Genomic DNA, 25365 nt, shown 5'->3' on the forward strand with positions numbered 1-25365 from the left:
TGTGTCACCACATGATAGGCCGGGAAGGAGTGCAAAATGTGCAGTTCTTAACAAAACATGTATGATTTCCAATCACCAGTTGGTCGTAATGCAGAAAGTACACTGAAGGTACAACTCCCCTTCAACAGCCAGACGAGGAGGTGTGTGGCAACTCAAAACCCCTGCGCCAGTGAAAAAAAACACGAGAAAATACTCACCAGAGTTCCGTTCGTTGCACGTTTACCCCTGCGACAGAATAACAGTACCTTCACGTGGCACACGTAACGCACAGCTCGGCGAAACATGCCCGCGCAAATCAGCGAAAAAAAAAGGACAAGGTTAATCGCAGATACACCGAAAAAGAAACTAAGGATTACAGTGGGAAAAGAAAGGGACATGATCCGCTGTTGTTTTCTGCATTATTTTGGTATCCTTCACATAGGCCATTCGCCCTGTTCCAATTAGCACTCGTACCTCTCCCTCCCCCACAGTCGCTGATGCCAAACCAAATTCGACACCAACCCAAACAGGTCCGAAATAAATGCGCGGGAAGACATACCAACGCAGGGAATTGCCAAGGAAGAATGTTAAAAATAAGATGTGATAGGAGGACGGTTTGGGTCCCGGCACCTTCAACAGCAACTCAAATACATAACGTGTGGAGCCAAAACACCACTACTGAATGGGGAGTTGCAGTCAGCACAGAAGTAGCGTAACACTTTTTTTTCTTGTTCGTATTTTCTTTGTGTCTTCATTGAAATCGTTGCTGCCGAAGACCGGACGCCATCGCCAGGGGACACAACACACACCAACTCACTCTCAACCGTGCAGCCTTACTCTCTCCGCCTAGCAGTGCACTTGAGTAATAATACACTGTGTAGACGTCTTGCCGGAGCGGAAAAAATAAAAACGAAGAGGGGGATAAAATGAGCATGTAAACAAACAAATGATACGCTGAGATTGTCATAAGTTCCACGTCAGCCCGCAGCGAAGATGGTGAAACGCCTCCGTTGCCGAGGGTCGCAATACGGCTTTATCGACCGACTGACCCTCAACAAGACCTGACAAAAGTTTCATACCGTCCCTACCAAACTTCAACCACCAGTTAAAACTACACTCAAAGGACGAGGGCGCAAGGGTGTTGAAGGCGTCCTCTCTGGCACGTGGCCTGCTAGTCAAGGAGAATCCCATAGATGCTCGCGGTGGGTTCTTGAAGGAGTCCATCAAACAGGCGTTCGCATAAATCATTCCACCTGGTTTTCTCCAACCGGTTTGAGACGCTCCGTCAACGAGCATTTTGGATTCGTCCCGCAACTTGCCGCCGAAGCCCAATTCCATGGAGAGCACCGTATACCACCTTGAGGCGTAGTGCATACCCGGATATATGTCACGGAATCCGCGTATGAGACCCGCATCCCACACCGGGCCTTGCGTAGCCCAGAATAAAGAGTGTTCTCCGCTCCTGACCGCGTGGCTCCCATGGCTTCCGTTGACTTGGACGTCCGAAAATGTTTGCTTCCACTGCCCAGCGGTAAGCGGCTGCACGAGGGACGATTTGTTTCGAAGCCGAAGAAAGAAACGGTCCGCGCGGAGTGGCAGCTCAACCCACCACTCCGACCACAGTTTACCGAAGAATGTCAATGAACGCTCAGCGCTATTGAAGTCCACGCCGGGACCACCAGCCCACCGCAAACAGTACGTTGCACGTGGAAAAAGCCAACGCAAAAATGGTGATGTGAAGTGCTGAACAAAGCTGTCATACTCATCCAGCACTAACAATGAAGTAATTCTTTGATTCGGTGCCCTCTCTGGGATACAAGTGGTACCCTTCACGGTGAGTGAGTAACGTGGGTTGCGAAATTGCAGTGACGCACGAAACCCCGACTCACGAAGTTTTGCGGTAATGATTTCCGTCTCCGTCTCCTTCCCCTCGGCCTCCGCCTCTTCTGTCATGCCAACTACTGCAGTCTCACCTGCAGACAGATGGTTCATTTCTGGTGACTTGCTACGTGTCTTGCAGAGCACCAGGCGCTCAGTACGCACTTGATTGGCGTGCCCATCCAAGTAAATGGCATCAACATCCCGCCACAACCTCACCCGATCCCCAAAGTCCTCGGAGAGTTCTCTCGGGAACTCTCGCGCAAAAGATACAGCCAGAACTAAGTCATTCCACGGCATGCGGAGCGGGCCAACAGCGTCGCCAACAATAGGGACACGTGCATGTGGGACCTTTTGATAACAACTCCCACGCAGGAAGTATGGAAACCATTGCTGCTTCTCAGTTGCGACAGTGACGTCGTGGTGCCACTGTGGGAAAACGAGGAACCTTGTGGGGCCGCGGGGAAGCGGCATGTGGAAATAACCACCAAAATACGGTCGCAACCATCCCGAGTGTCCGTTGTGGCCACGAGCGGCTTCCGCTTCTTCAATGCTCCTCACAAGGTTCTCCCTATTCTTCTTCCTCAACATCTCAGCGAATACGTGGCGGGATGGCTCCTCCTGCACGCTCCTGACGCGAGCTTCATGAGCATGTTTGGGAGAGGATTCCTGAAGTTTTACGCGGAGAACGCGATGCGGTTTCCCCACTGTTCCGGTAGTGGCAGCGGAATCTTCAACCTCCTCAACAACCGTTTCAATTGTGGAGCCCCTTCGCAGTGGGTAAGTTGGTGATGCTGCCTCATATATTGGTGAGCTGTACCTGAATTTCTCCCAGCGGAGAGCCTTGCAGGCGGTAACGTCATTCTCCAATTGAACTAACAGTGCTTCTGTAGCGTTTTTAATGTTATCATTCCCCTTTGTTGTTGGTGCAGCACTGGTGTCACTCCTTGACGGTAACGTAGTTGATGTGTGTGCGCGGTATCGTGAGAAAAACCACTGGAGGCAGGCGTCGTCACGCGCTATGGAAGAGTTGTGCAGTTCAAAATCTACCCGAGGCTCCTTAACTGCAGTCATTGCGCACCCTAAACAAAGGTATGTATGTCCTTTCTCTTCCTTTACAAAAGTTTTTGACTGTTTTGACCCATACTACTACACACACAACGGGTAGGGATTAGAAATACATTAGAAACAATGATGCCAAAGAAACACTGTGCGCAATGAACAACCGTTTAAAAGTTTACTCCGGGATGCATCCCTGCTGGTACCCAAAGCACGAATGTACGAAAAACACGTCCCGCTGAAGCCGGTACTGTGATTCGATGCATAGGTAAGAAATTCATCTGTGTGACCACCATGTGTGCATCATCGGAGATGTTGTTTTAGCGGTAAGCGTCTGCTTTAGGGGTGTGTTACGAGCAAAAAAGAAAAAATGACGAGGCAACAAATGAGCAAATCTCAAAAAAAAAAACATAACACGATGTTTCACAGTGACCTCCGGCCTTGTTGAAACCTTACCAAAGCACAGGAAAGACATCTGACTTGCTTCCTCATTGCAGTTGCCTTCTTTTTCCACTGCTCTCCCCGTGTGCCGCTCCTCACCCAAACAACAACTCGCGGCACATCCCACTGCAGTTTGTGTGAATAATTAAATTACCCCTCCCCTCAGAGGATCACAGCCTCTGGTATCAAAAAGAGTTCATGCTAAACTGCTGTGGCCAGTTTATTCTCGACCACCCTCAGTACATCATCCATCCCCAGTTTCTTCGCTTTTTCTTCAACAAATCGCCACACAACTGGCGATGCCCGCACCCGCCTCAGCGGTGTCCGTTGAAGCAAGCACACAAACTTCCCAAGATCTTCACGCGTAAGCAGTAATTCGCGCGGAGGCCGAAGGACAATGCTGTTCCCCTCCGTAATGACCTCCTCCCCACCACCGTCCAGCTTAGCGATAATACTTCTGCTGAGATGCCGTTCCACAGCTGGCTTTAGAGCATTGGAGAAAGCTTGAGCGAAAAGGTCTGCCGCCTCAAGCACATCGAAAGCACTAACTTCTGTTAGTGCCTGCTTGAAGTCCACTTGCAGAACGCCAGGTGTGGGGCGGTACTGACCGTAGGTGTTATAGTCGTTTACGATAAGGATGCGGTGAAGGGTTTCGCGCACGTCAATGTCCAACTGGCTGTAATATTCGTCATCACCTTCTGCATCATTTACACGACGCCGTTCAGCACAAAGCCGTTCAATATGCCCCGACACGTCCGGATGTTGTTGCTGTCGGCAAAGATCCGTGAAGACGTCAACGTGCGTCAATGAAACGATATGTAACTTCATTAGAAGGTACATTCGCTCTGCAAAGAATTCCATCAAGCGGGTGAGTGGGTCCAACGCCTCAAGTGGCACATCGTCCTTCATTTGAATCTTTAATAAAACAACTGCAACGGCACACATATCCCCAGGTCGTATTGGGGATAACGTGGTCATTGCACACGCAGCGGCATCAGCGCTATCGCTACTTTTCCCATCAGAGTGGCTGAACGAGGCCGAGCTGGAGTACACTGCCTCACATAACGATATGAGCTTTACAAGGTTGCGGGGTACCGGTACGTCAGGCGGCGCCACCAGGCGGACCATTTGCAGCACATCTGCGGGTACAACATTTGTTGGACCAAGGCTATCGGCCATGAAGTCGATGACAGGTTCGATGAGGTCCAAATCCGTCGTCCTGAAGAGAGACATGGCGCGAAGTAAACGTGTAAAACTCGGTGGTGGGAAGGCCCGCAATGTGGGAAGAATGAGCGGCACAGTTGTGGGTCGTAAGTACTGTTGATGCGGTGCGCCAAAGCGTGCAAGAACAAGGAGAAGCTTGGTAAACATTGACGGTTTTAGTTCCGTTAGCCTCTTGAACCGCTCCCGTGCTCTCAGGTTCTGTAGCAGATGCGGGTCCAAATCCCCGATGAATGCGACGTCGGAAGCTCCTTCAGATGTGTGTGTTGCCTTTAAATCCCCCGCGCCAGTAGTATTAGTTACAGTTGGGTTAGAACTACTTGTGGAGCCACCGCATCCGCTCTCATTAGTCGCACCGTTTTCGTTGGTCGTAGCGGCGGTAATGTTAGAGCTGCCTTGAAGTTGGGCCAAGCGCAGCCGTTTCTTCTCCGCTTTAATGTTGGAATCAATTGTCTCCAAAATGCAGTCCGCAAGAAACCGAAAAGTGTTCATCTGATCGTGGCCCATTTTGTAAAGGTTAACGGACGCTCGGTAACTAGGCAATGAGCCTAACTTTTTCCGTTTGTTGAGCACAGCAAAACGCCGACCTAAGAGCGCCAGGAAACGTTTAGGTGGAACGATCTTAGCGCGAGCAAAAGCCGTGAGCACACGCACCAATTCGTGTGGATCTTTGTAGTGATTAATGTGGTGAACTAAAAACATACCCATCGCCTGAAAGAATTGCAGGTCCCGCTTTCTACGACCAGCACTCATGCCCATAACAATGATGCACCGCAGCACTGTCTCGGGTGACATTTCCTCGGCCGCACGAAGGATGATAAGGTCTGAAGTTTTCTCCTCTGCCTCGTGCACGTACACTGCACCTCCTTGTTCATCATAATCATCAGCTTCCTCCTCCACGGCACCACCATCCCTGTTATCATTACCACTCTCCCCCGCAGCCGCCGGCCGCTTGGAGGCGCTCTTTGCCGCCGCGGTTGCAATAAGTGCAATTCTGTCACGAACCATATCCTTGAAGGTTGTACCGTACCGCACAAGTGTGGAACGGGCCCAGTGGCATTCCACAACATCCAGCAACTGGCTGACGTGGAATTCATTCAGACGCTCCATGAGAACAGGAAAAAAGATATGTTCCTCATCGGCGGACACCAGCCGTGGGTTCTTCGTCGCACGCAGGTAAAGAGTCACAGCCTCCACCAACTCCTCTAGGGAAAGCGAGCGCACACAAGCTTGTCGTTCAAGTGTGCTGCGACTCACCGTCATTTCCTCCGCCTGTGACAAAGGCACCGCGCCCCCTTCTCCTTCATCGTCCCTGTTGGCCAGCAGCGGGTCTGTCGGTTTCCCTGATGGTGGGATCGCCAAGCCCCGCTTCTCCAGCGCACCTCCATCATTGTGTCTTTTGTATACGTTTTCCGCTTCAGCCAACGAATTTGTTCCTACACCCTCTTCGTCCCCTTCGGCTTCTAACTCCCCTAAATCGTCCCCATCGCCTTCCATTCCCGAGTCACCGGAAGTGGAGAAGCGCATGGGTTCCACCATGACACCAGAGAGCGCCGACTGCTTCGACCGAGAGGAAGTTGTGGATGCCACCTCCTGCTCGAGATCGTGCAGTTCCGCCATTTCCTCATCAGAAGGGACAACGCGCCTGATGCCGCTGCGTCGCGGTTTGGGCGGTGTTGTGCCATCGCTGTTATCCGTAGAGACGTGGCGACACATAACGTGGCACGCTGACAACCTCTGGTGTAGCGTCTGATAGCCTACAGTCCGACGATAAAGACGGTACATCAAGCTAATTTTATTGACTTGACCTACAAACACATAATGAGGAGAAGTGGAGGGAGAGAGAGAGTATATCCCCAATGTTTTTTATTGGTGTAAAAAATAAAATAAAATAATAACGTGTGTCCCAAACAGAATAACGCAAACTACGCGACTGGTGTGAACGACACATCGTCGAAAAGAAATCATGCAGCACACTTAACAACCCCCCCAGTGCGAGCATACAACTCAGAAATCAGTAAATGCAGACATCTGCGAACAGAGAAAAAGGAACTGTGGAAGCATAAACTGGACCACACAGCTCCCCTTCATGTTGTGTACGTAACAAATTGCGGCCATGTCCCAAGTCATCATTTCGTGCGATGATGTTTACTTCAAACTTCACTTCGCGGATTAGCTTTGCCTGGCCTCAGCCTACTGTCGGCCGCGACACATCGATGCGCATGAAGGCGAATCAACTTGTTAGATAAGTGGCACAACTGAAAAGGAACAATCCGCATTCGCGTGGTTGACGTGATACAGAGACCACGCAAAATCCCACCAAATACCCTCCTCAACTGCACAACTAGCTCCAGTTGCGCACGTATTACCCACATCTCAGTACCTTTGAGGCTCCTTAATTTGCCTCTTTAGCTGCTCACTCAGCCCTGTGGACTAATAAAGCACCTTCGCTAACATTTCCTGTGCCATTTGCTGCTCCTGCTCCCCACCAAATCGGCGCGCCAGTTCCACCGTAAAAATCCAGACGAAACGCTGCTGCTTAACCAAGACCAACGACGACTCCTCCATCAGCAGTTGCATGAAGTGACGCACTTTTGCTGCGTTACAGCGGCGTTGCCCGAACAAACGGAGCACATCCTCGTCGGTTGAGGTGGCGCTTATATTCGCCCGCCTTATGCGGCCCTCGACAATAGCGTTAACGCGTCGCTCCACCCACACAGGTAGTGCTCGAGGCGGTGTAGAGGAAATACGGTGAGGCGAACTCAATGGAACGACGCCCTCAACACAAGAGGCATTGGCTGAAGGAAAAGAAGAAGGCTGAAGATGTACCCGCCACATGGCTCTGGCACCAACAACAATGTTGTACAACCCGACGTGACTAAACGTGTCATTCAGCCGATCCTCCTCCTTTTGTGTGATCGGCGAGCGCATGATCATCTGCATCTCAAACAAGTAAATTAGCTCATCATACACCTGACGCGCTGCCCTGCACAGCTCAGCAGTAGAACGGGAGGTCACCTCGCCCACCTCACCAGAATCCTCCAATTCTGCTGCGTTGTACGGGAACTCCGCCATCGGAATCAACGTGTCATTCTCTTTATTCAAGACACTCTTCGCAAAAGTTATACGCGCGTTCGCCGCAGCATTGCGCTCCTCCCACAGTTTGATGGATTGCGTATATTGAAGTGGCTTTGCGCGCATGCCGAGAATAACCGTGAGCTCAATGAAGCGGGAAACGACGGTCATCGGCACCACGCCCACCTCGAGCATAGCACGCAACGGCGCTGCGAGTCTTTCTACACACGAACGTACGTTGACGCCAACAGATGACGATGGGTCGTGGCGACGAGAAAGATCATATAACACTTCCGCCCAACCAAGCAGCTGCGAGGCTCGCATATACCAGCCATATGTCTTACATAAAGATATGACATGATCAACAAGTGGTGTGAGGGTGAGTTGTGAAAGCAGAACTGGCTTCTGAAGCGCCGTGCGCAAGACCGCCTTGCTCACGCTAAGCGAAACTGGATAATTCACCCCGCGCCGTACAATTTCATTCGCCATCGATTGCAAAAGCGTTGGCGAGTCGCAGTGTGTCTTTCGAACAAAAAAAGACAACTGCAACAACTGCCCTCGGTCCAAATAATGTACCATTGGCGCCAGGAGAAAGTCCGATGTCCTCGCAAGTGATGCATGGAAGTCAACACCCAGTTCGCCCGCGATGCTCAACAGCGAGAGCAACTCCTTCGGAGTGAGGTCCGCTGATTTTTTTACGCGCTGGGTGATTGTTTGCCTTGACATTGGGCGCTTTTGAGAAGTGGCTTCACATGATCCAATAGCATCCACCTCAAGGGCAATATTTTTTAGAGCCTTGTCAACAAAGTCGTAAACGGTAGAGACATCGTTGCACCAGCATTCCTTTCGAAGTACTCGTAAAACACGGAATAGCTGCCTAGTTGTAAGTCCAGAAAACACATGACCCACCGTATAGTTGCGCTTGGTGTCATTAATATTACCCTCCTTATTATCGTTGTTGCTTTTGATATCGGTTTCCCCACAGTCCTTTCCCTTATCACCAGGAGCGCTGCAGACGGCAGTGTCACCCTTGTGCCCGCTCTCACATTTCCCCAGCTGCACCGTGTCTCCGAATCTATGCCTCAGCGAGCGATTCAACTGCGCAAGCCTCCCCACAACACGCCTCCAAAAGTGATTGGGTGCATGTGTGCCCGCTTCATTCACCGACCACATCAAAACTATGATAGGCTCAGGGTTTTGTATTGTGTTGACGTCAAGGAGCGCCCGTTCTACAATAGAGCTCATGAGCGATATGTGCCCATGAAAGAGCCGCGGGCACTGCGACAGTACCGTCCGCGCGCCATCTGGTGCAAGCTTACCCTCTCGCAGTAACTCCGCAATCCACGACATAAGGCTGCGCTTCAAAAAAGAAAGGCAACGGCTGCCGGAAAGATCCGTAAATTGTGCGGGCCAGCGCAGTTTAAGTAACCGAGCGACTTCAATGAGGGGAACCTCGCGCCGCTCAACAACACGTGTAACTTCGTTCAGAAGAATGTCCCGGTGAAGCACCGGAAGTCGCTGCCGCCGTGCACGAATGACCAAATAGTGGCGTCGCACTGCAGGTATCTTAGAGCGGCAGAGTTTTTCCAGAAGAGCCTCACTGCGAATATACGCCCGAAGTACCCTGAGGAGCCGCCGTGGGTCTACGGGCTGCGGCGTGACATCGACAGCCACAGTTCCCTCAGCTGCTTCTTTTGTCTCCTCCGCACAAGCGGCGGTTGTGATGACGGTGCTTCTTTTCGTTTCCCTCTCTGAGGTGCACGCCATCGACATCAGAATTTTTACGGTCCCTGTGACTGTGCGCTTTCGGGCCCTGCTTTTCGGTGCAAGATATGTGGTACACGCTCCACCTTCCGCTTTCACTTCCCTTTTACTCTGATCAGTGCTAGCAAATGTCGTCGCTGTCCCCAACGTGTTCGTCCACGTTGAATTGATAGGCTGAAAACCTGCGGCTGTTGCACCCGCCGGGCTCAATGAAGTTATGAAGCGAACATGCATAACACTTATCATTGGGCCGCACCCCCGGGGGAGAAGACTAAGACATCGCATATTTTTCTCTACTCTATACTTCTCGCCAATTTTCCGAGGTTCTATGAAAGGGTACATAAAAAAAAAAGGCAGCAACTTGTCCTGAAGGCAAAATTTGGCAGAAAACAACTTGCCGAACAATCTGGTATCTCGATTTAGTTTCTATACCAAGAAAGATACAGGGGACTGAGACGTTAATGGCACCAGCGTCACCGACCACGAGGGGGTAATTAAAGGGTAGTTCGTCTTCAATAGTATACACTAGTCCACGCGACTGCAGTTAATGCAAGGCGCAGCACCCATGCAGTACATGTGGCACCCCCAACAACGCCACACAATCTGCCGCCCCGGTAGCACGTCTTCCGAAAAGGGCGGTAGGCTCAGCAAACGTTGTCGCTGATTCAAAAATAGTGGGTTCCGCCGGTTCCTAGCGTGACTCATGAAACCGCGTGCCACAACATACGTTTCACTGCTAGCAGCGTTGCACTCTGCTGGCCTGTGGACAGAAACATGGCGGAAGTATGCTTTCATGGCGCTAAGCACCTGGTTAAAATGGGCTGACCGCATTGCCTTGGTTACAAACGTTGGTCCCTGCGGTTCCGCTTTGGAAGAAGATGCTAAGCCATCCTCTGCGCGAGGAGGCTGACGGGTACCGGCGGGCTGTGAGGATAAAAGAAATAGCGCACACGCTAGCCGCAACGCCCCTACTGCCATTTGGTTCTGAGCGTACGTAACAGAGAAGGCAGAGTGTGACTTAGCGACTGACACTCCGTCATGCAGAACAACGTCCACCTGCCTGTCTGCACCGTCACCGACTCCTCGCCGCTGAATGAACTCTTCCACACTGGCGATAACACGTTTATGATCGTTAATGTTGCACTGCACCACGTGTAAGTCCCGTGCCGCCTTCATCGGGCGAGTATCAAACGCGATAACAAGTGGTTTTACGGGAGGTCGTGACGTCACATCCTCCGCAGCTGTCATGCGCTGCAGTGCCACTTCCGAAAACCCTCCCGGTGCAGCGGCGAGGTCCACAACTGTGCGGCAACACCCGCCGAAGAGGGAGAACTTGTCGTCGAGTTCCAGCAGTTTGTAAGCGGAACGGCACCTGTACATTTGTTTCCCCCTTCCCTACGGACAAAATAAGAGGCGCACTGAGCGTGTCCCTGGGCTACTGTCTGCGACGCCTTCGTCGCAGCTGATTTGTATGTGCGCAGGAAGCGTAAAGGTGATATTTAAGTAAAGGAACATAAAATATAGGGTAGATATGGAGCTCAAGAGAGCATAGTGCGGTTTGTTTAGATGCACCCCCTTTTTGTCATATTTTTCACGATGGAATGTGACTAGTGCTGTGGCCGACATTCATGGTTGCTTCGACCCTCCTTCCCTGTAATTTATGTTACCCACTCCTCTTCTAAACAAAAGTATTTCAAACTACTCACCTCATAACAAACATGATATATATATAAGTAGTGGGGTGATAAAGGCTTGGAGTAAGAGAGAGATGAAACCCACGCTTCTCACTCCTGTATACAGCCAGCGGATGCGAAATCGCTAGGGCCCACCGCGTGGCGTAAACACAATGTAGGACCGTTCGAACAAGAGAAAATCCCAAAAAGAGGAGGTGGCGCCGGATGAAGTAATTGTGTATGTATGCGTAGTGCTCTCTCCATACTCAGAAGGGAATAAAAATCTAAAAAATAAGACAAAAGTCAAAAGACGGGTAAAGCTTTGCGCCACTCAACTTAGACAAGTTAAACTGCGATATCAAGGTCTCCGAAAATGTAAAGCACCTACTGTAACGTACCTGGTGCCAAACCAGTGTAGTTATGGCGTAACACTAGCAACAGCAATGTGTATCTATATCCCTGTACACATACATGAAAGTCTACCGAGGGGAGTAGAGGATCCTCCCCTTCTCTATTTATATCTATCCGTGGAGTCTATTCTTGTAGAGAGAGAGAGCTCCCCCTGTCCAGAAGTACAGCTGCCGTTACCACTTCTTTCCTGCGAGTGTGTATTGGTGGGTCGTATGGTGCCTTTTACACAAACGCGCGACTCTTGCTAGTGACTACACGGGGTGTTTCAGTAGAGAATCAAAACAGCGGAGGGTGGCCTCCCGCCATTTCAGAAAACTCGGACTGGCACCCGCTGTGGATAGGCCCAACGTGCCAAACACAAGTAACCCCACCGTTGTGAAGTCGAATGTCAGCAAGCCTGAGGCACCGAGGAGCGGGAGGAGTACGTCCAGTACAAGTCTATAAATACGCAGTGCACTAACGGCTTTCACATCGTCATCACCTTCCGTCTTCTTTTGGGAAACTGTTGTGTTTACTCTGCCGCTGAGTTTGGCCTTCTCATTTCGTGAGCGAGTGAGGAAAGCCTCCTGCGTTTTACGGCCACTCAGTGCGTCTTGAAGATTTCGCCGTTCCTCCTCAAGAAGCTGTCGCACCGAGGGAAGTAGCGCGACGCTGATGACACCGGTTTTTTCGATATCCATTACCGCGAAAGCCTTCCGCAAGAGTGTTGTGCGTGTCACCCTCACTTTCCGCTTCACCTCACGGGCGTTGGAAGGGGCTGTTTCCTGCTCGCACGCCGCGTACACATTCATGTTTACCTTCCACGATGCTACAGTGTAAAGCTGCATCGACTCATAGAACTGTTCGCGCTGCTTTGGCGTGAGGCGTACGCCGGTAAGGAAGAACAACTCATCTCTCGACGACGGAGGCCAAGCGACGCCGGACAACTCGGCAAACTTTGCCAATGCGTCATCTCGCACCTCCTTACTGATATTCTCGAAGCGTGAATTGCCTGTTTTTTCCGTTTTGGGTGGTCGCGGCCGCCTCGCCTTGCGTGTAAGAGGCCACCGACGTTTGTTCGGACTGGGAATACGCAAGGTTCCGATACCGGTTTCATAGCAGCCCCCCAAATGGTTAGCAGATGGCTTATTTTCATCGGTTAAGCGACCACAACCCGTCGACATTGCACCCGGCGACGTGTGGGCCCCTCCAGCATTTGTTCTTCCCCTATTCCCCGACCTGTTGCTATCTTTCCGAGTCTTCTTGAAGAGATCAGAAAAGCAGAGGGGCCTGCTCGTTTGACTCGGCCTCTCTTTTTCAGCCTTTCCCTCCCAAACGTTCGTACCTCCCTCACGTGTGCGCACAATCCGCTCCGTCAGTTGCACCACTTCTTCCCGCTGGACGTCGTTAAACATTCGCCAGTACTCCGTGTGCACCTTAGCTTGAAGAACCATTTCTTCCACATCGGGGGCCTTCAAGGAAACTTTGCGTCCCGGCGTTTGTGGGAATGGGAGCGGCAGGAGTGTAGCGGCGTTGGGCACCAAACTAGCTATTGTCTCATTATCTTCCGCGGCTTGCCTTTCATTCAGGACCCGCCCCCCGGCCAAATTTGTGGTACGCGGGGCCAATCCTCCTTCGGCCGCGGGGCGCAGAGCAGTAGCTCCAGCCTTATTTAGAGTGTGCTTACCACCCACCTTGTACACGTTGAAGGTTGCGCCCTCTCCCGCTCCGCCGTTAGAGACGTGTTGGGGCGTACTGCCTCTACTGTTCGCCCGTGCAGACCCCGTCCCTACTTCCTTTGGGCCTTGTGCCTTTTTGGAGACACTAGTCCTTTTAGATTTTCTTTGTGCATTCCCAGACCCGGCGGCACGCTTCGACACTTTCTCTGAAGGGGACTTCGGTGATGGCGAGGTGGAGATCCGTTTTCCACCAGCGGCCAGCGGCACTGGAGGTGACTTCTCTGACGCTTCATCGGCACTAGCAATAACAAAGCTTATGCTCTTCTCGGCACTGCTCGTGCCCTCCCCACCACCGGTTACTGGATCTTCAACCACAAAGCTAATGGTGTCATCGTGCGAGTTTTCCCGCTGGGAGTTAATCTTCTTGCCAATGGACGATTGCGTGTCCTCCACGAAGAAAACAAGGGAGTCATCTGCTGTCTCCATATTCACCAACTGTTGTCCCCTTACTGCAGATGCACCCCGTTTGGTTTCTGCCATCGAAGTGGTGGACTGCACTTTAAAAGATACGTTACGTGAAGCTCCTTCTGTATGAAACTGTATAGAATCGCTGTCATCAAAGTCGTCGTCACCTTCCGCGTCACCATGGACAACGAAATGTAAACTTGTCCCCTCAGAGGACTGCCCATGGCTCCTGCGGGAGGCCTGTGGAACTGCACTGTGAAGCGGAGGACGTTTGGACTCCTGAGTAACAGGGCGGTTACTTATGCTCCTAGAGAGGGCCTTCGCCTCTCCCCTGGTGCTTGGGGAATCAACGTCTGTTAGCTCTTTGAACTGAAGGGACTCTGTGTGGTCTGAGTCCCCTACGCCCTCATCGTTCAGCACCACAAATTTCGGCGTTGAGGCCGACGATGAGTACATCTGACCTTTTCGTGCTGTTGGCGACAGTACGCCATGGAGTGGTGGTCTGTTAAACTGCTGAGCAGAACCAGTCTTATCAACTCCCTGTGGCATAGCCCTTGAGCCGACAGAAACGTTTGGTTCTTCGTTGTCTGTGACCTCGTTAAACTGAATAGATTCCGTGTCGCTCATCTTCTTCAACGCGCAGCAGCCTTACTTTGAGAGCCCCAGTTGGTTGGTAGCGTAACAACAACTTGACACACTATGGCTGAAAAGACACCTACCGCTTGCGGCAATAGGTGGGTGAACCTTTGTAGAGAAGAGGAGAAGGGGTGGGTGGAAAGCGAAGCAACGTGCAAACAAGTCTGGTGAATTGTGGGTTCCCCCTTTTACGTGTCCTCTTCGAGTGGCAGGCTTAGTTTCGGGTGCGCGGAAGTAGTGGTTTGCGTGCGCAAGGGCAAGCCAGTTGAAAGCGTACATAAAGTGTTAGGAACTCAAGTCACCGTTCCACGCGCTGGGTGCAGTTGACTCCCTCTGAAGGAAAAAAGCAGCGTGCACGTTTTCCTTAATCGCCGGTTTGTCTCTCTTTCACTATCAGTTGGATGACTATCCGCACCCGCGTGGTATTAAATAAACGCTGGTACTACCCCAATACAAAACAAAGGGGGAAACCGGTACCGGTTTCCACTCCTATATGCACTTTCAGACAAACAAAGAATTTTCCTTCGCAGTCTCTTTCACAAGAGTTGAAGGAAGGTAGACCAGACTTGGTGACATTTGAAAACAAAATAGAAGCATTTACAACAAATTAACACTTTTCCCATGCAGGGATTGGTCTCATTGAAGGTTTCACACCCGTTGCTTTTTCCACTCTTCCAGCCAATTCACGACTCCCAACGTTAGACATACTTTTTCAATGTTTAAGTTTTCCCATTCGACGCGGCTGCTGTCAGGAGGGCAGGGGAAGAGGGAGTTCTCTTTTTCTTCTTGGATATAAGCTATATTCCGGGATAGCAAAAGAAATAAACGAAGTGTGCCGGCCTGCGTTAATGCCGAATGCTTTGCATACTCGCACTGCTGCCTTATACCTGTAGTACATATCTCACGGGATTGTCTTTTAAAAGTAGAGGAAAATTAAGAAAAGTAAACTGGGAAGTGTATTCGCTGTGAACTCCCCTTCCTTTCCGTAAAGGAAAAAAAAAAGCCATCGAAGGTACCGGTGAACTTGCCTGCAGGGGCTCCAGAGTGCGAGACCTTTGGAGGGTTCTTAGACAGGAACTCTGTTCTACATATCAAATACACCACTTCACAGCATGTTTGTGCCATCTGTTTCCCAGTGCTTGGTTCTGATTACGAAGGGGCAACGCTACCGTTTTTCACAATTTTTTTCTTTTTCATTACTCGTCCACAGGCCCAATTACTCCCAGATTTTCTCCTTTTCCCTCACATTCATATTTTATATGCTGATTACATCGCAACTGAGACATCCAAAGAAGGGATGAACACACATGAGAGCTGTACATCAGCGAGAGTCATGTTTAAGCCATGAGAGCAGGAGCTGCAGCTGACAGTTTCTCGTCAGCGGCTAGCACGCTACAGTTGTTGATATCATTTGTTATCTTCCATCGCTGGTTGGGATGCGGCTGCTTGCCGAAGTCGCATGCTAAAAGACGGATGCGCAGCTCCGCGTTCGTGGGCGAATGTGAGAGGAGATACCACGAGTCCTGAATGATACCCATCGTTAGGCCTGAAAGGGGCAGACAGATTGACCCCAACACTCCATCCGTAATGACGTCGGTTGTCCAAAGCTCAACACAGAGATGCGCGGTGTTTTCGTCCGCCACATAGAACCGAAGAGTTTGGTTCCATACGGGATTACATGTATTATTCACGATTTTTGTTTTGTACGTCGTATCGCCCAATCGCACACAACAGTAAGGGTCGGGCATGCAGGGCGCCGACTGCTCATGAAGGTTGCGTGCGGCGCAAATGCACACCTGGAGCTTGCCCATTTAACCCGCTTTCTTTCCGAAAGGCTTTATTGATATGACCTTTGTACAGATACCACTCTGGACAATTTTTCGAAGTGGGAACACAAGGGGAGGGGATGGTAGCAGTAAACCGGTTGACAGGTAAAAAAGCAACATGAAAATGCCCCGAAAGCTGAGTGACAGAAAGGATTGTGGAGGGAAGCAACACAAAGTGAGAGGAAGATCCATCGATGCAGGACACCATTTTCATCGGATCGTTGTTGTACACTGCGGAGTCCACGTACGATTTTTCATAGAGTTCCGTCGATGGCTGTGGTTGCCGTCGAGAAACCCCATAAGTAGGTGCGCTTCAGTGTCTCCATAGAACAGGGAGGTTTGCAGGAGACATGGCCGGCATGTAGTTCTCGAAGCCTAACGCCCCCCCGTCATACCCAGAGAGTGCCACCCGGATGCGGAGCGCAAATTGAACGGAGTACGAAGATGCGCTTGCGAGCCGCACGACTCGGTCAGCGATATTCCCGCTGCTCATCTCAAGCGGAATGCAAAACTGATATCTCGCGAGGCAATCGTCAGAGCTAAGAGAATAGCGCCAGAGCTCCAGCGTTATGGCTGGAAGTGCACAAGATCCTCCCATCCATGGCGGCGCGAGTAAACCACGCTTCACCTCGTGGGGTTGCTGCGGAAGAATATATTCCCTTGAGGGATTTCCTAAAGAGGGACCGTCGTGATATGTGGAGATGTGCTGGCCAACAGTGACGTCTAGCCCTGACTTTGACAGCGTTGGGGCAGTTTCACGGAACTCGGGGGGATTACCTTCAAAATGAAACATAAACACTTCGTTCCAACACCTACCTCCGGCACTGTCTGCGCCATTGCAAAGAATATTTGTCCGCTGAGCATCAGGACCTAGCCGGGAAACAACATATAATCCATCGTAAACGAAGTCACTGGCGTCCTCTGAAAGGACCGTAAGATCAAGTATGCGGATCTTCACTCTGCCTAGTGGTGCGCAGTTGGATCGCATCGCCTCTGTCTTGGAACCTGAACTATCCTTTTTGACAGGTTTGCCGCACCTGTCTTGGGTACAACTCCCCCCCCTTATACTTACAGTACTGGCAGGTGTACACAGATAAGCGAAACAAAGTGTGATAAGACTAAGTGGAGGAGACGCTGAGATGTCGACAGCGAATGCACTGCAGCAAACGATGCTTACGGTTAAGCCACTGAGTGTGAAGGGAGGGTAAGTGTGTGTGTGTGTGTGTGTGTGGTTGAAATATAATAATCGTTGGTGGAGGCCAAATATTTCTTCTTTCTGACCATTTAACTACAATTCTTCCATCGGGCTCATTCACCCACACTGCCCTGCGACAAGCGCACGTAAGGGGAAAACAATAGGTACACTTGCTGCGAAAAGTCAGCGGTCTTCTTTGCTGCACGCGTGGTTGGTCATTCTTTTAAGTAGAGAGAACAAAACTAACCCACTCCCAAGACCATTCTTGACAGTCCCTCCATATGGTGCAAATTCATCATCGTGCGGGGCGTGGAATGCAGCTTCCGGAGGAACTGCGTAGTAACTGAAAGTAGTTATGAATATGACGTGTATGAAATCACACGCCCTTCTTACGGTCTGTTTCCCTCGCCTTGCGTGTGCCAAGATACCTCACCACGTCATCGAAGGTTAACACCTCGTTTTCCAACAAGTGTTTGGCAAGCGTTTCCATCTCCTCCTTTTTCGATAACAACAGACTATATGTCTGCTCATATATTTCATCGACCAGCTTCTTTGCCTCCACATCGATATGGTTTGACACTTTGGGCCCGAACGGTTTCACAATGCGCGTCCCCGCAGTACCTGGAGCGGGGTACACAGGCCGTGGTGCGAATGAACTAACAAACATGTACGCCATTCGTGCCACCTTGTTGAGATCATCGGATGCACCTGTGGAAAGATGGTTGAAAAAAATCTTCTCCGCCACGCGTCCGCCCAACGTCACGCTGATGGAGTCCCGAATCTCAGCTGCGGTCCGCACATTGTTTTCATTCGGTAGGTATTGAGCGTAACCAAGCGCTGAACCGCCGCGAGGTACGATGGAAACTTTCATGAGTGGATCAGCGCGGTTGAGGAACCAACCGGCAACGGCATGACCTGCTTCGTGGTGAGCAACAACCTGCCGCTCAAATGGCGACAGCACACGGCTGCGGTGCTCAATACCTGCCAATACTCGGTCAATGGAACGTTCCAAATGGGTAATGTCAACATTTGAATTGTTTTCTCGTGCTGCAAGTATAGCGGCTTCATTGCACACGTTGGCAATGTCGGCTCCAGTGAAACCTGGACAGAGACTGCTCATGCGTTCAGCATAGGAATTAATGAGGGCACGCTCGCGTTCGCTCTTATTTGCGAGAAGCGTCCGGAAATCGTAGGAGGGGTCCCCTGTCAGTTTCTCCTGTTCTAGCAGCTCTTGTTCAGCTTCCATCTCTTCTTGTAGTTTACTAACAACAAGTGAGGATGTGGTTGCGTTTGCTGTACTTACTTCACAGCTGTTGAAACCCTTAGCCTCATCAGCGGTAGGTGATTTATTTTCCGAAGAAGGAACCGTCCCCGACTCCATTTTCCCTTCATCGTCACTCTTGGCGTTGGCCTTAGCGTCAGACTTCTTGGACTCGGAAGATTCTGTGGACGCTTCTTCTGTTTGCTGTTCCACCTCTGCACCCTTAGCACCCTTGTTGCTTTCCTTCACCAATGTCAACGCACTGAGGTGGACCTTAAATATATCAATTCTCTCCGATATGACGGGCATGTCTACGTGAATAATACGGTCAAACCTTCCAGGACGTACAAGCGCCGGATCCAGCTGCTCCTGCGATACGTTACTAGATGCCAATATCATAACGTCTCCACGACGGCTGCTACTGAATCCATCCAATTGTGTTAGCAGTTCATTAAGTGTATGTTCTTGCTCCTGCTTTTCGCCGATACCAGCACCCGTTCGTTTCAGCCCAATGGCATCAATCTCGTCAATATAAACGATGCAACGCTGCTTCTTCGCAACCTCAAACAACTGCCTAACACGCAATGCGCCCATCCCCACATACAACTCCACGAAGTCCGAACCGCAAACCGGGATGAAGCCCACTCCACTTTCACCTGCCACAGCTTTCGCCAGGAGTGTTTTACCCGTACCTGGCGGCCCCAGAAGAAGTGCCCCAGTTGGCACTTTTGCCCCCAATGACGTATAGCGCTCGGGGTGGCGGAGGAAATCTACCACCTCAGTCACCTCCTTTTTGGCTTCCTTTAAGCCGGCAATGTGCTTGAAGCGTGTGCTGGATGAGAGTTCCACACGAAACACCATTTCCTTTGATTTGTGTGTCTTTTTACCAGCCTCCAACGTCAGCGCGAGTGACTTACCAATGGAATTGGAGAGAACCATCACAAACACAGGGAAGAACACGAACGGCACAACCCACGCGAAAACACCCAACACTACCAGCGCTTGCTCTCCCAGTGGCGTTCCCTGCAGCGATACCTCGATTCCCTCCGATTTCGTTGTTACCGTCTCCCCATTCCCTTGCGGCCGCGGCTCTTTTATTCTCGTCGTTACTGCATCATTATACGCCTTATTCAGTTTTTCCAGCTTTTCTTGGGTGTGCTGGTCGTCTACCAGTCCGAGGTAAACCTTTCCTTCACTGAGATACACCTGCGCGTAGTTGTGGTATAACTTAATGCTCTTTACGATCTCAGCATTCTTTAATAGCGATGCCCATCCAGTTTGTTTACCCAAGGGCTGAGAAAGCTTGTACAATACGTAGGAAGTTCCAAGCATCACCAATACGAAGAGCACAGAGCGTGCAACTATCAACTCCTCGGTGTTGTCATCTTCTGAAGATGAATTCGGGAATATGGGGCTTTCCTCTTCCTTTTTGTCCCTACCATTCTGCTCACCAGCCGTGTTATTTCCCCCATCAGAGGGTTTCGCAGAGAGAATTTTACCACGAGACAACTGCTTCACCGCCATCGATGTGCCAAACGCTGTGACTAATTGCCGCAAATGGTTGAATGGCGAACTTCTGCCAAATTGGGGAGATGAGTCACGTGCAACCGAATAAGCAGTCAATACCTGCAGTTTGCTTTGCTGCTTTGGCTCAAAACTAACATGACTCATTGAAATAACGAGACCAGTGTGGGACGGGTAGCGCGGCCTGTGGGCCATTGGCAATGAGGCGAGCAAGTAGCGGCGCATTTCGGAAGAAAAGAAAAAAATATATACCCAAATGTTACTACATAATGTGTGGAAGGGGGGAGGGGGAGAGAACAAAACAACAAAGAAAAGAAAGAGGGTATATAATGAAACGGGTGTAGAACAAGCGCCTATTCAAATTCACGCACATGACATGCACAGACACGTACAGAGATGCAGTTGTGCTCCACGAGCTTTGCAACTAACGGCATGTGAAATCGTTTTGTTGCTTTTTATATGCGCCACATCTAATTACTGCCTTTGTCACTGTAGTTTATATGTGTTGACATATGTTCGGTTGGTGGTGGTGGTAGGGAAGTTGATTTCGAGAGCGTTTGAAGGGCAGCCAATGGTGTGGCGGCGGGTGTGCAGATAGGTAAAAAAAAAGAAAAAAAGAAAAAAAAGAAATGCAAATACGCGTCGATAAAAAGACAAATAAATACGTACACGTGCACCGATAAGAATAATAATCTAAACGCGAGGTGATAATTACCCGAGACGCAGATGCGAAACACGACACGGTGTTGTAAAAAAGAAACGTCTATTCCCAGCCGAAGCAGTCAGTCATGAAACTGGTCACAACGGAGGAAGCGCAACGCATAATAATCCTCTGTTCAAAAGGAAAAAAAAGAAAAAGAAATTTCTATAACTATTCCTTCCCCACGTCAAAACATTGATAGTCAATGAAGGACCACAAGGGAATATCGAAGAAGTTTTACCTCGAAGATGTTATGCTCTTACGGCAGACCACTCCCTTTTGTTCTCTTCACTCTACGCAAATAAAATAAATAAATATGTGTAATCTTGTTCATGATGTGATTACCTGCATAATATATCGACTGGCTTGCACAGCAGGCGCTTGCTCCAGTTTTTTTTAAATTATTACTTGCCGAAGGTGGGTTTAGTGAGATCCAAAAGCACTGCCCATAACAACGCGTGTTCAAAGCATCACCGTCCAGGGAATCTGGGAGAAAAAAAAAAGCCAATTTAAATGAAAGGCATTACATGGAATATACCACCTTTTCCTTGCGTATGCAAAAACAAACAAACAACAACCTCCTTCTCATGCTATGTTTAACACAATCCCATCCATATGTAACTGCATAACAGTAGCCACAAGAACAATTAAAGGACTACCATCTGCTTTTGTCACGCCGTAACCTTCCACAAATGATTGTATTATTATGGTGACAGTTCCTGAACGTTACAAACACGAATCGCGAGTTCATCAGGAGGGGGGAAAAAGGAAAGGAAAACTGCAGAGGCCGAGCGTGAAAAGAAAAAAAAACAAGGAAAAAAAAGCGGAAAAATATACATGAACATGACAAAGTAGTGAAAGTAAGGGAGAGAGGCTCTGAGTGAAGGGAAAGAAACGACAAAATTCAGGATTTAATTACATGAGCCACCGATTCCCCTCCACTTTTTCCGCCACAAACACTGTTTCGATAATGAAGACACAGATGTGCGGTAGTGTAGCTCATGCCGAGCAAAAAAGAGAAGAAAAGCAAAATAAATAAATAAATAAAAAATCGAGTTCGATCGGACCAAACGTCTTTGCCAACCACAAAGTCGCGGAAACAAAACAAAAAAAAAAAGAGAGGAGATGCGCACAGCTGCGAAGAGGCAGTGGAGCTGCCAGCTGGACCATCCCTCATTTCCTCATTATTAATTACTGTCTTTCTTAATGCGCTTCCCTCAACTACTTCATAAGCTATGAGAGCTACACATTAGGGCCGATGGTCGCAAACACTTGGCGCGACAATGACGCGAAGGCAAACCACAGCTCAAAACAACAACAACAACAACAACGAACCACATAACAGAAACGTAGACGGGGCGGTAAGTCACCACACACATCTATGTGCGGTCATTATTATTGTTATTATTATTTTTGCGAGTAGACGCCGGCTGCTCACTCAAAAAATCTCAACAACCCGAGCGTTTGGATCTGTCACCCTTCGAACCGAAGCACGAACACGATGACAAATTAACTTTAGATGGCTTTTCATTACCGTGATCCACGGGAGTTGCCCCGTAGTCCACATCCTCAGCGACATGCCTACTTTCAGGGGAATTTTCCAGCTCAGCATCCCGATCTATGCGCCTAAGCATATCGTCAATTCTCCTCCGATGGGATGACGCTTCGGGGTGGTCATCGCTACTGATGGCGTTTGCATTTCTACCAGTGGCGGCCCAACTATGGGAGAGGGAACCAAAGTAGCTGTCCATAGACATTGAGTTATGCAAACGCTGCGATCCACCTACAAATCGAGCCGTATTCTCTACGCTGGGTGGCGCTGCGCTGGTTTGCTGACGAGTGGATTCAACACCCGTTTCGTCCCCCATGTTAAGTGCATCGATTGAACCACTGCCATTACTCGCCTCCGCGACACTGTTGTCAACGACACCGCTCTCTAGGGCTGAGCACACCGAATAAAGTGTAATATCCCTTTCTTCCTCTTTACATGAGAGCAATGCAGTTGGATCCATGTGCATATGAGAGCATGCTGTTTCCTCATGACCGTCAACATCTTCAGCCACAAGTGTGGTATCGGTGCCGGAGGGGCCATGTGTGGGTGATTCCTTCACTTCCTCAGTCATATACTTATCACAAGCACACGTATCACCCTCACTTCCGCGTTCCCGCGGTGTGAACCAGCCACTTTCAGCTATTTGTGCACTTCTAACGGTAACCATCGACCCCAGTGAATATAGCGATGGTGCAGACGCCATAACTCCGTCTGTAGTAAAGAGAGTACCATCCGTCCCTGTCTCTCCGTCCATTGTAGTCCCAGTGTCAAAGTTTAATGGAAGGTGGGAATGCAGCGGACCTCGCTCCGCCGGTGTTGGTCCATTCTCTTTGATATTTCCCTCCTCACATGTCGTGTGATCGTTGAGAAGAGTGTGGCATAATCCGTGTAGCATTTCACGTAAGCCATAGTTCGTTAGTGTACTCACCTCGTAATATTGCACGTCAGGAAATGCACTAAACAACTCAAACTGCAGCTCGTGCTGTGTAACAAGCCTATCCATATCCTCAACCTCGGTATTGTCTATAAGATCCACTTTGTTTCCAACAACAAAAATGTGGCGACCACTGATGTCGGGGTTGTACCGCATGACCAAGTCGAGGTGTTGCGAGGTTACATGAGCAAAACTTTCCCTATTTTTCACATCAAACACAACAATCGCCGCAGAGGCGCAACGGAATGTGGACTTGTCCACAGAGGCGTACCGCTCCAACCCAGCTGTGTCCCAAAGTTGCAGCCGCACATGTTGTCCCGCCCGCACATTCCGCACGACCCGGGAGAAGAAATCGGTTCCCACCGTCGGCGTTGTGGTGTGAAGGGGTTGCAGCGAATTGGAAACAACTTCACCTTCCCGGCTGGACCCTGGTGGTTGTGGCGCTGATGATGATGATGCGATTTTCTCGTACGGAATGTCGAGGAGCCTCTTTACCATGGACGTCTTACCAACGCTATAGTCGCCCACAATTGCCACCTTAAAAACAAACATTTGCTCTTCATCTTCCCACTGTTCATCCTCCGGTTCAGTGGATGCCTCGGTGCACTCCGTCTCGGTTGCGGCCTCCACCAGCCCCGGGAACTCGGGGCGCATCGCCTAAATTAGCTAATAAGAGGGAAAGAAGTAGTGAGGAAGTATAAAAAAACAAATATTCCAAAGGAAATGAAAAAAAATTAATAATAAAATTAATAATAATAATAACTTTTCTCTTCTCTCAAAACCTTCTTATTTCTATACAGTCCCCTCCGACCTTACCCCTTCGTAAAGGTTTCCTTATACCTGTTTCCTCTATGCAGTTTAACCGAAATCACGACCAAATAATATACTTCCATCATCAAACAATGATATCAAATACCAACCACAGAGGTACCGTCGCAATGGACAAATGCCTGCACAACTAACACCCCTTTTTTCACCTCTTTGGCACAAAACCGTACGACCGAAGGGGAGACGCGATGACGAAACTGAACAAACAAACAAACAAAAAAATAAATAAATAAAAAATTAAAAAAAATCATTATGTTTGAACATCTAACAGAGAATTTCTCATGTCTTCATCACCTTTACCTATGGCATTTTACTTAATTTCTCTTCATTATTAAACTCACGCCTGCGTGCGTACTATTGGGACGCTTAGCACAACGCCCATCGCTCGCTTTTCTGTCCTTTACTTCCATTTCCTTCGGCAAGAATAAACATGTGAATATATTTGGGGGTCCGTGCATTAATGAGTAACAGTGGAAGAAAAAAAAATTTAATAACATTTCCGTTTCATCTCATGTTGGTGACGAGTACCATTCAACTTTTTTTTTTTTTTGTAGTCCACACGTCACCCGCGATACGAATATGCTCCCGACTTCCACCCCGCTTCTTTTTTTTTTCTTTTTTCTTTTCCTCCCACTCCCATTTTTTGTGCTTTTCCTTTTTATATTTATGTAGTAACGCCCTCTCAAACTATTAACATAAAAACACGTATTTTTCCAACGCATGATTTGCTCCAATTGGCAAATTAAAAAGACCCAGCGGATTTAATGTTCATTTTTTAGCCTTTCATCAATGCCATATCGTGTCGCTGAACTTCGCCGTATCCGCGCAGGGCACCGCAGCGCTTTTCCGTCGCGTTATGAACATTTTCCGTGAACCAACGCGTAAACCAATTGCAGCAGTTTTGTCTTTCTTTTTTTTTTTTTTGGGGGGGTGCGCTTCATGTTGTCCTTCATAAATCAAAGAGCCATGCATACTCCTGCCAGAATTGTCACGAGACGTGTCCAGAAAATAGCAGCAAAGGCAAATCAAATGATGTGAAGACTAACCAGAAGGTTAATGTAGCTCATAATTGAAAAGAAAACTATAAATGAGCTTTGTTACTGTTTGCTTAGAATAAATAATAATAAAAAAAAAGAAAAGCGACACCAAAAGCCAAGGAAAGTAAATGTTAACTGACAACCAGTAACTTTGAGGTGTGAGGTCAACCTTTAAAGTGACATTACGTATTAATACTGTTGCTTTTCCCCTCTCTTTTTTTTCTTCCATCTCCATGACAAGAGAAAGA

At 49.3% G+C, this 25365-nt stretch overlaps 9 protein-coding genes across 9 annotated transcripts, besides 10 other annotated features; all 9 read right to left on the reverse strand.

Moving 5' to 3' along the window:
• Window positions 1-25365: part of a sequence feature (sequence corresponds to BAC RPCI93-1D20) that runs on past both edges of the window.
• Window positions 943-2931, reverse strand: Tb927.4.4140 (hypothetical protein, conserved; the record flags this gene model as incomplete). Its single annotated transcript, XM_839471.1, has 1 exon — window positions 943-2931. One exon carries the CDS (start codon window positions 2929-2931, stop codon window positions 943-945), a length of 1989 nt encoding a protein of 662 aa, XP_844564.1.
• Window positions 3559-6363, reverse strand: Tb927.4.4150 (hypothetical protein, conserved; the record flags this gene model as incomplete). Its single annotated transcript, XM_839472.1, has 1 exon — window positions 3559-6363. One exon carries the CDS (start codon window positions 6361-6363, stop codon window positions 3559-3561), a length of 2805 nt encoding a protein of 934 aa, XP_844565.1.
• Window positions 6454-6476: a sequence feature (AT_rich).
• Window positions 7012-9759, reverse strand: Tb927.4.4160 (hypothetical protein, conserved; the record flags this gene model as incomplete). The annotated part of the gene is made up of 1 exon (XM_839473.1): window positions 7012-9759. The coding sequence occupies one exon, from the start codon at window positions 9757-9759 to the stop codon at window positions 7012-7014; it is 2748 nt and encodes a 915-aa protein (XP_844566.1).
• Window positions 9943-10797, reverse strand: Tb927.4.4170 (rRNA methyltransferase, putative; the record flags this gene model as incomplete). Its single annotated transcript, XM_839474.1, has 1 exon — window positions 9943-10797. The coding sequence occupies one exon, from the start codon at window positions 10795-10797 to the stop codon at window positions 9943-9945; it is 855 nt and encodes a 284-aa protein (XP_844567.1).
• Window positions 11753-14251, reverse strand: Tb927.4.4180 (hypothetical protein, conserved; the record flags this gene model as incomplete). Its single annotated transcript, XM_839475.1, has 1 exon — window positions 11753-14251. One exon carries the CDS (start codon window positions 14249-14251, stop codon window positions 11753-11755), a length of 2499 nt encoding a protein of 832 aa, XP_844568.1.
• On the reverse strand, window positions 15598-16071 carry Tb927.4.4190 (hypothetical protein, conserved; the record flags this gene model as incomplete). Its single annotated transcript, XM_839476.1, has 1 exon — window positions 15598-16071. The coding sequence occupies one exon, from the start codon at window positions 16069-16071 to the stop codon at window positions 15598-15600; it is 474 nt and encodes a 157-aa protein (XP_844569.1).
• Tb927.4.4200 (hypothetical protein, conserved) lies at window positions 16400-17074 on the reverse strand (the record flags this gene model as incomplete). Its single annotated transcript, XM_839477.1, has 1 exon — window positions 16400-17074. One exon carries the CDS (start codon window positions 17072-17074, stop codon window positions 16400-16402), a length of 675 nt encoding a protein of 224 aa, XP_844570.1.
• Window positions 17295-17317: a microsatellite.
• Window positions 17658-20291, reverse strand: Tb927.4.4210 (ATP-dependent zinc metallopeptidase, putative; the record flags this gene model as incomplete). The annotated part of the gene is made up of 1 exon (XM_839478.1): window positions 17658-20291. One exon carries the CDS (start codon window positions 20289-20291, stop codon window positions 17658-17660), a length of 2634 nt encoding a protein of 877 aa, XP_844571.1.
• Window positions 20667-20696: a microsatellite.
• Window positions 21795-21818: a sequence feature (AT_rich).
• Window positions 22077-22097: a microsatellite.
• Window positions 22215-23906, reverse strand: Tb927.4.4220 (small GTP-binding rab protein, putative; the record flags this gene model as incomplete). Its single annotated transcript, XM_839479.1, has 1 exon — window positions 22215-23906. The coding sequence occupies one exon, from the start codon at window positions 23904-23906 to the stop codon at window positions 22215-22217; it is 1692 nt and encodes a 563-aa protein (XP_844572.1).
• Window positions 23979-24014: a sequence feature (AT_rich).
• Window positions 24281-24314: a microsatellite.
• Window positions 25193-25214: a sequence feature (AT_rich).
• Window positions 25356-25365: part of a sequence feature (GA-rich) that runs on past the window's edge.

This window comes from Trypanosoma brucei, chromosome 4 (assembly GCF_000002445.2).
Source record: "Trypanosoma brucei brucei TREU927 chromosome 4, complete sequence".
Taxonomy (NCBI): domain Eukaryota; phylum Euglenozoa; class Kinetoplastea; order Trypanosomatida; family Trypanosomatidae; genus Trypanosoma; species Trypanosoma brucei.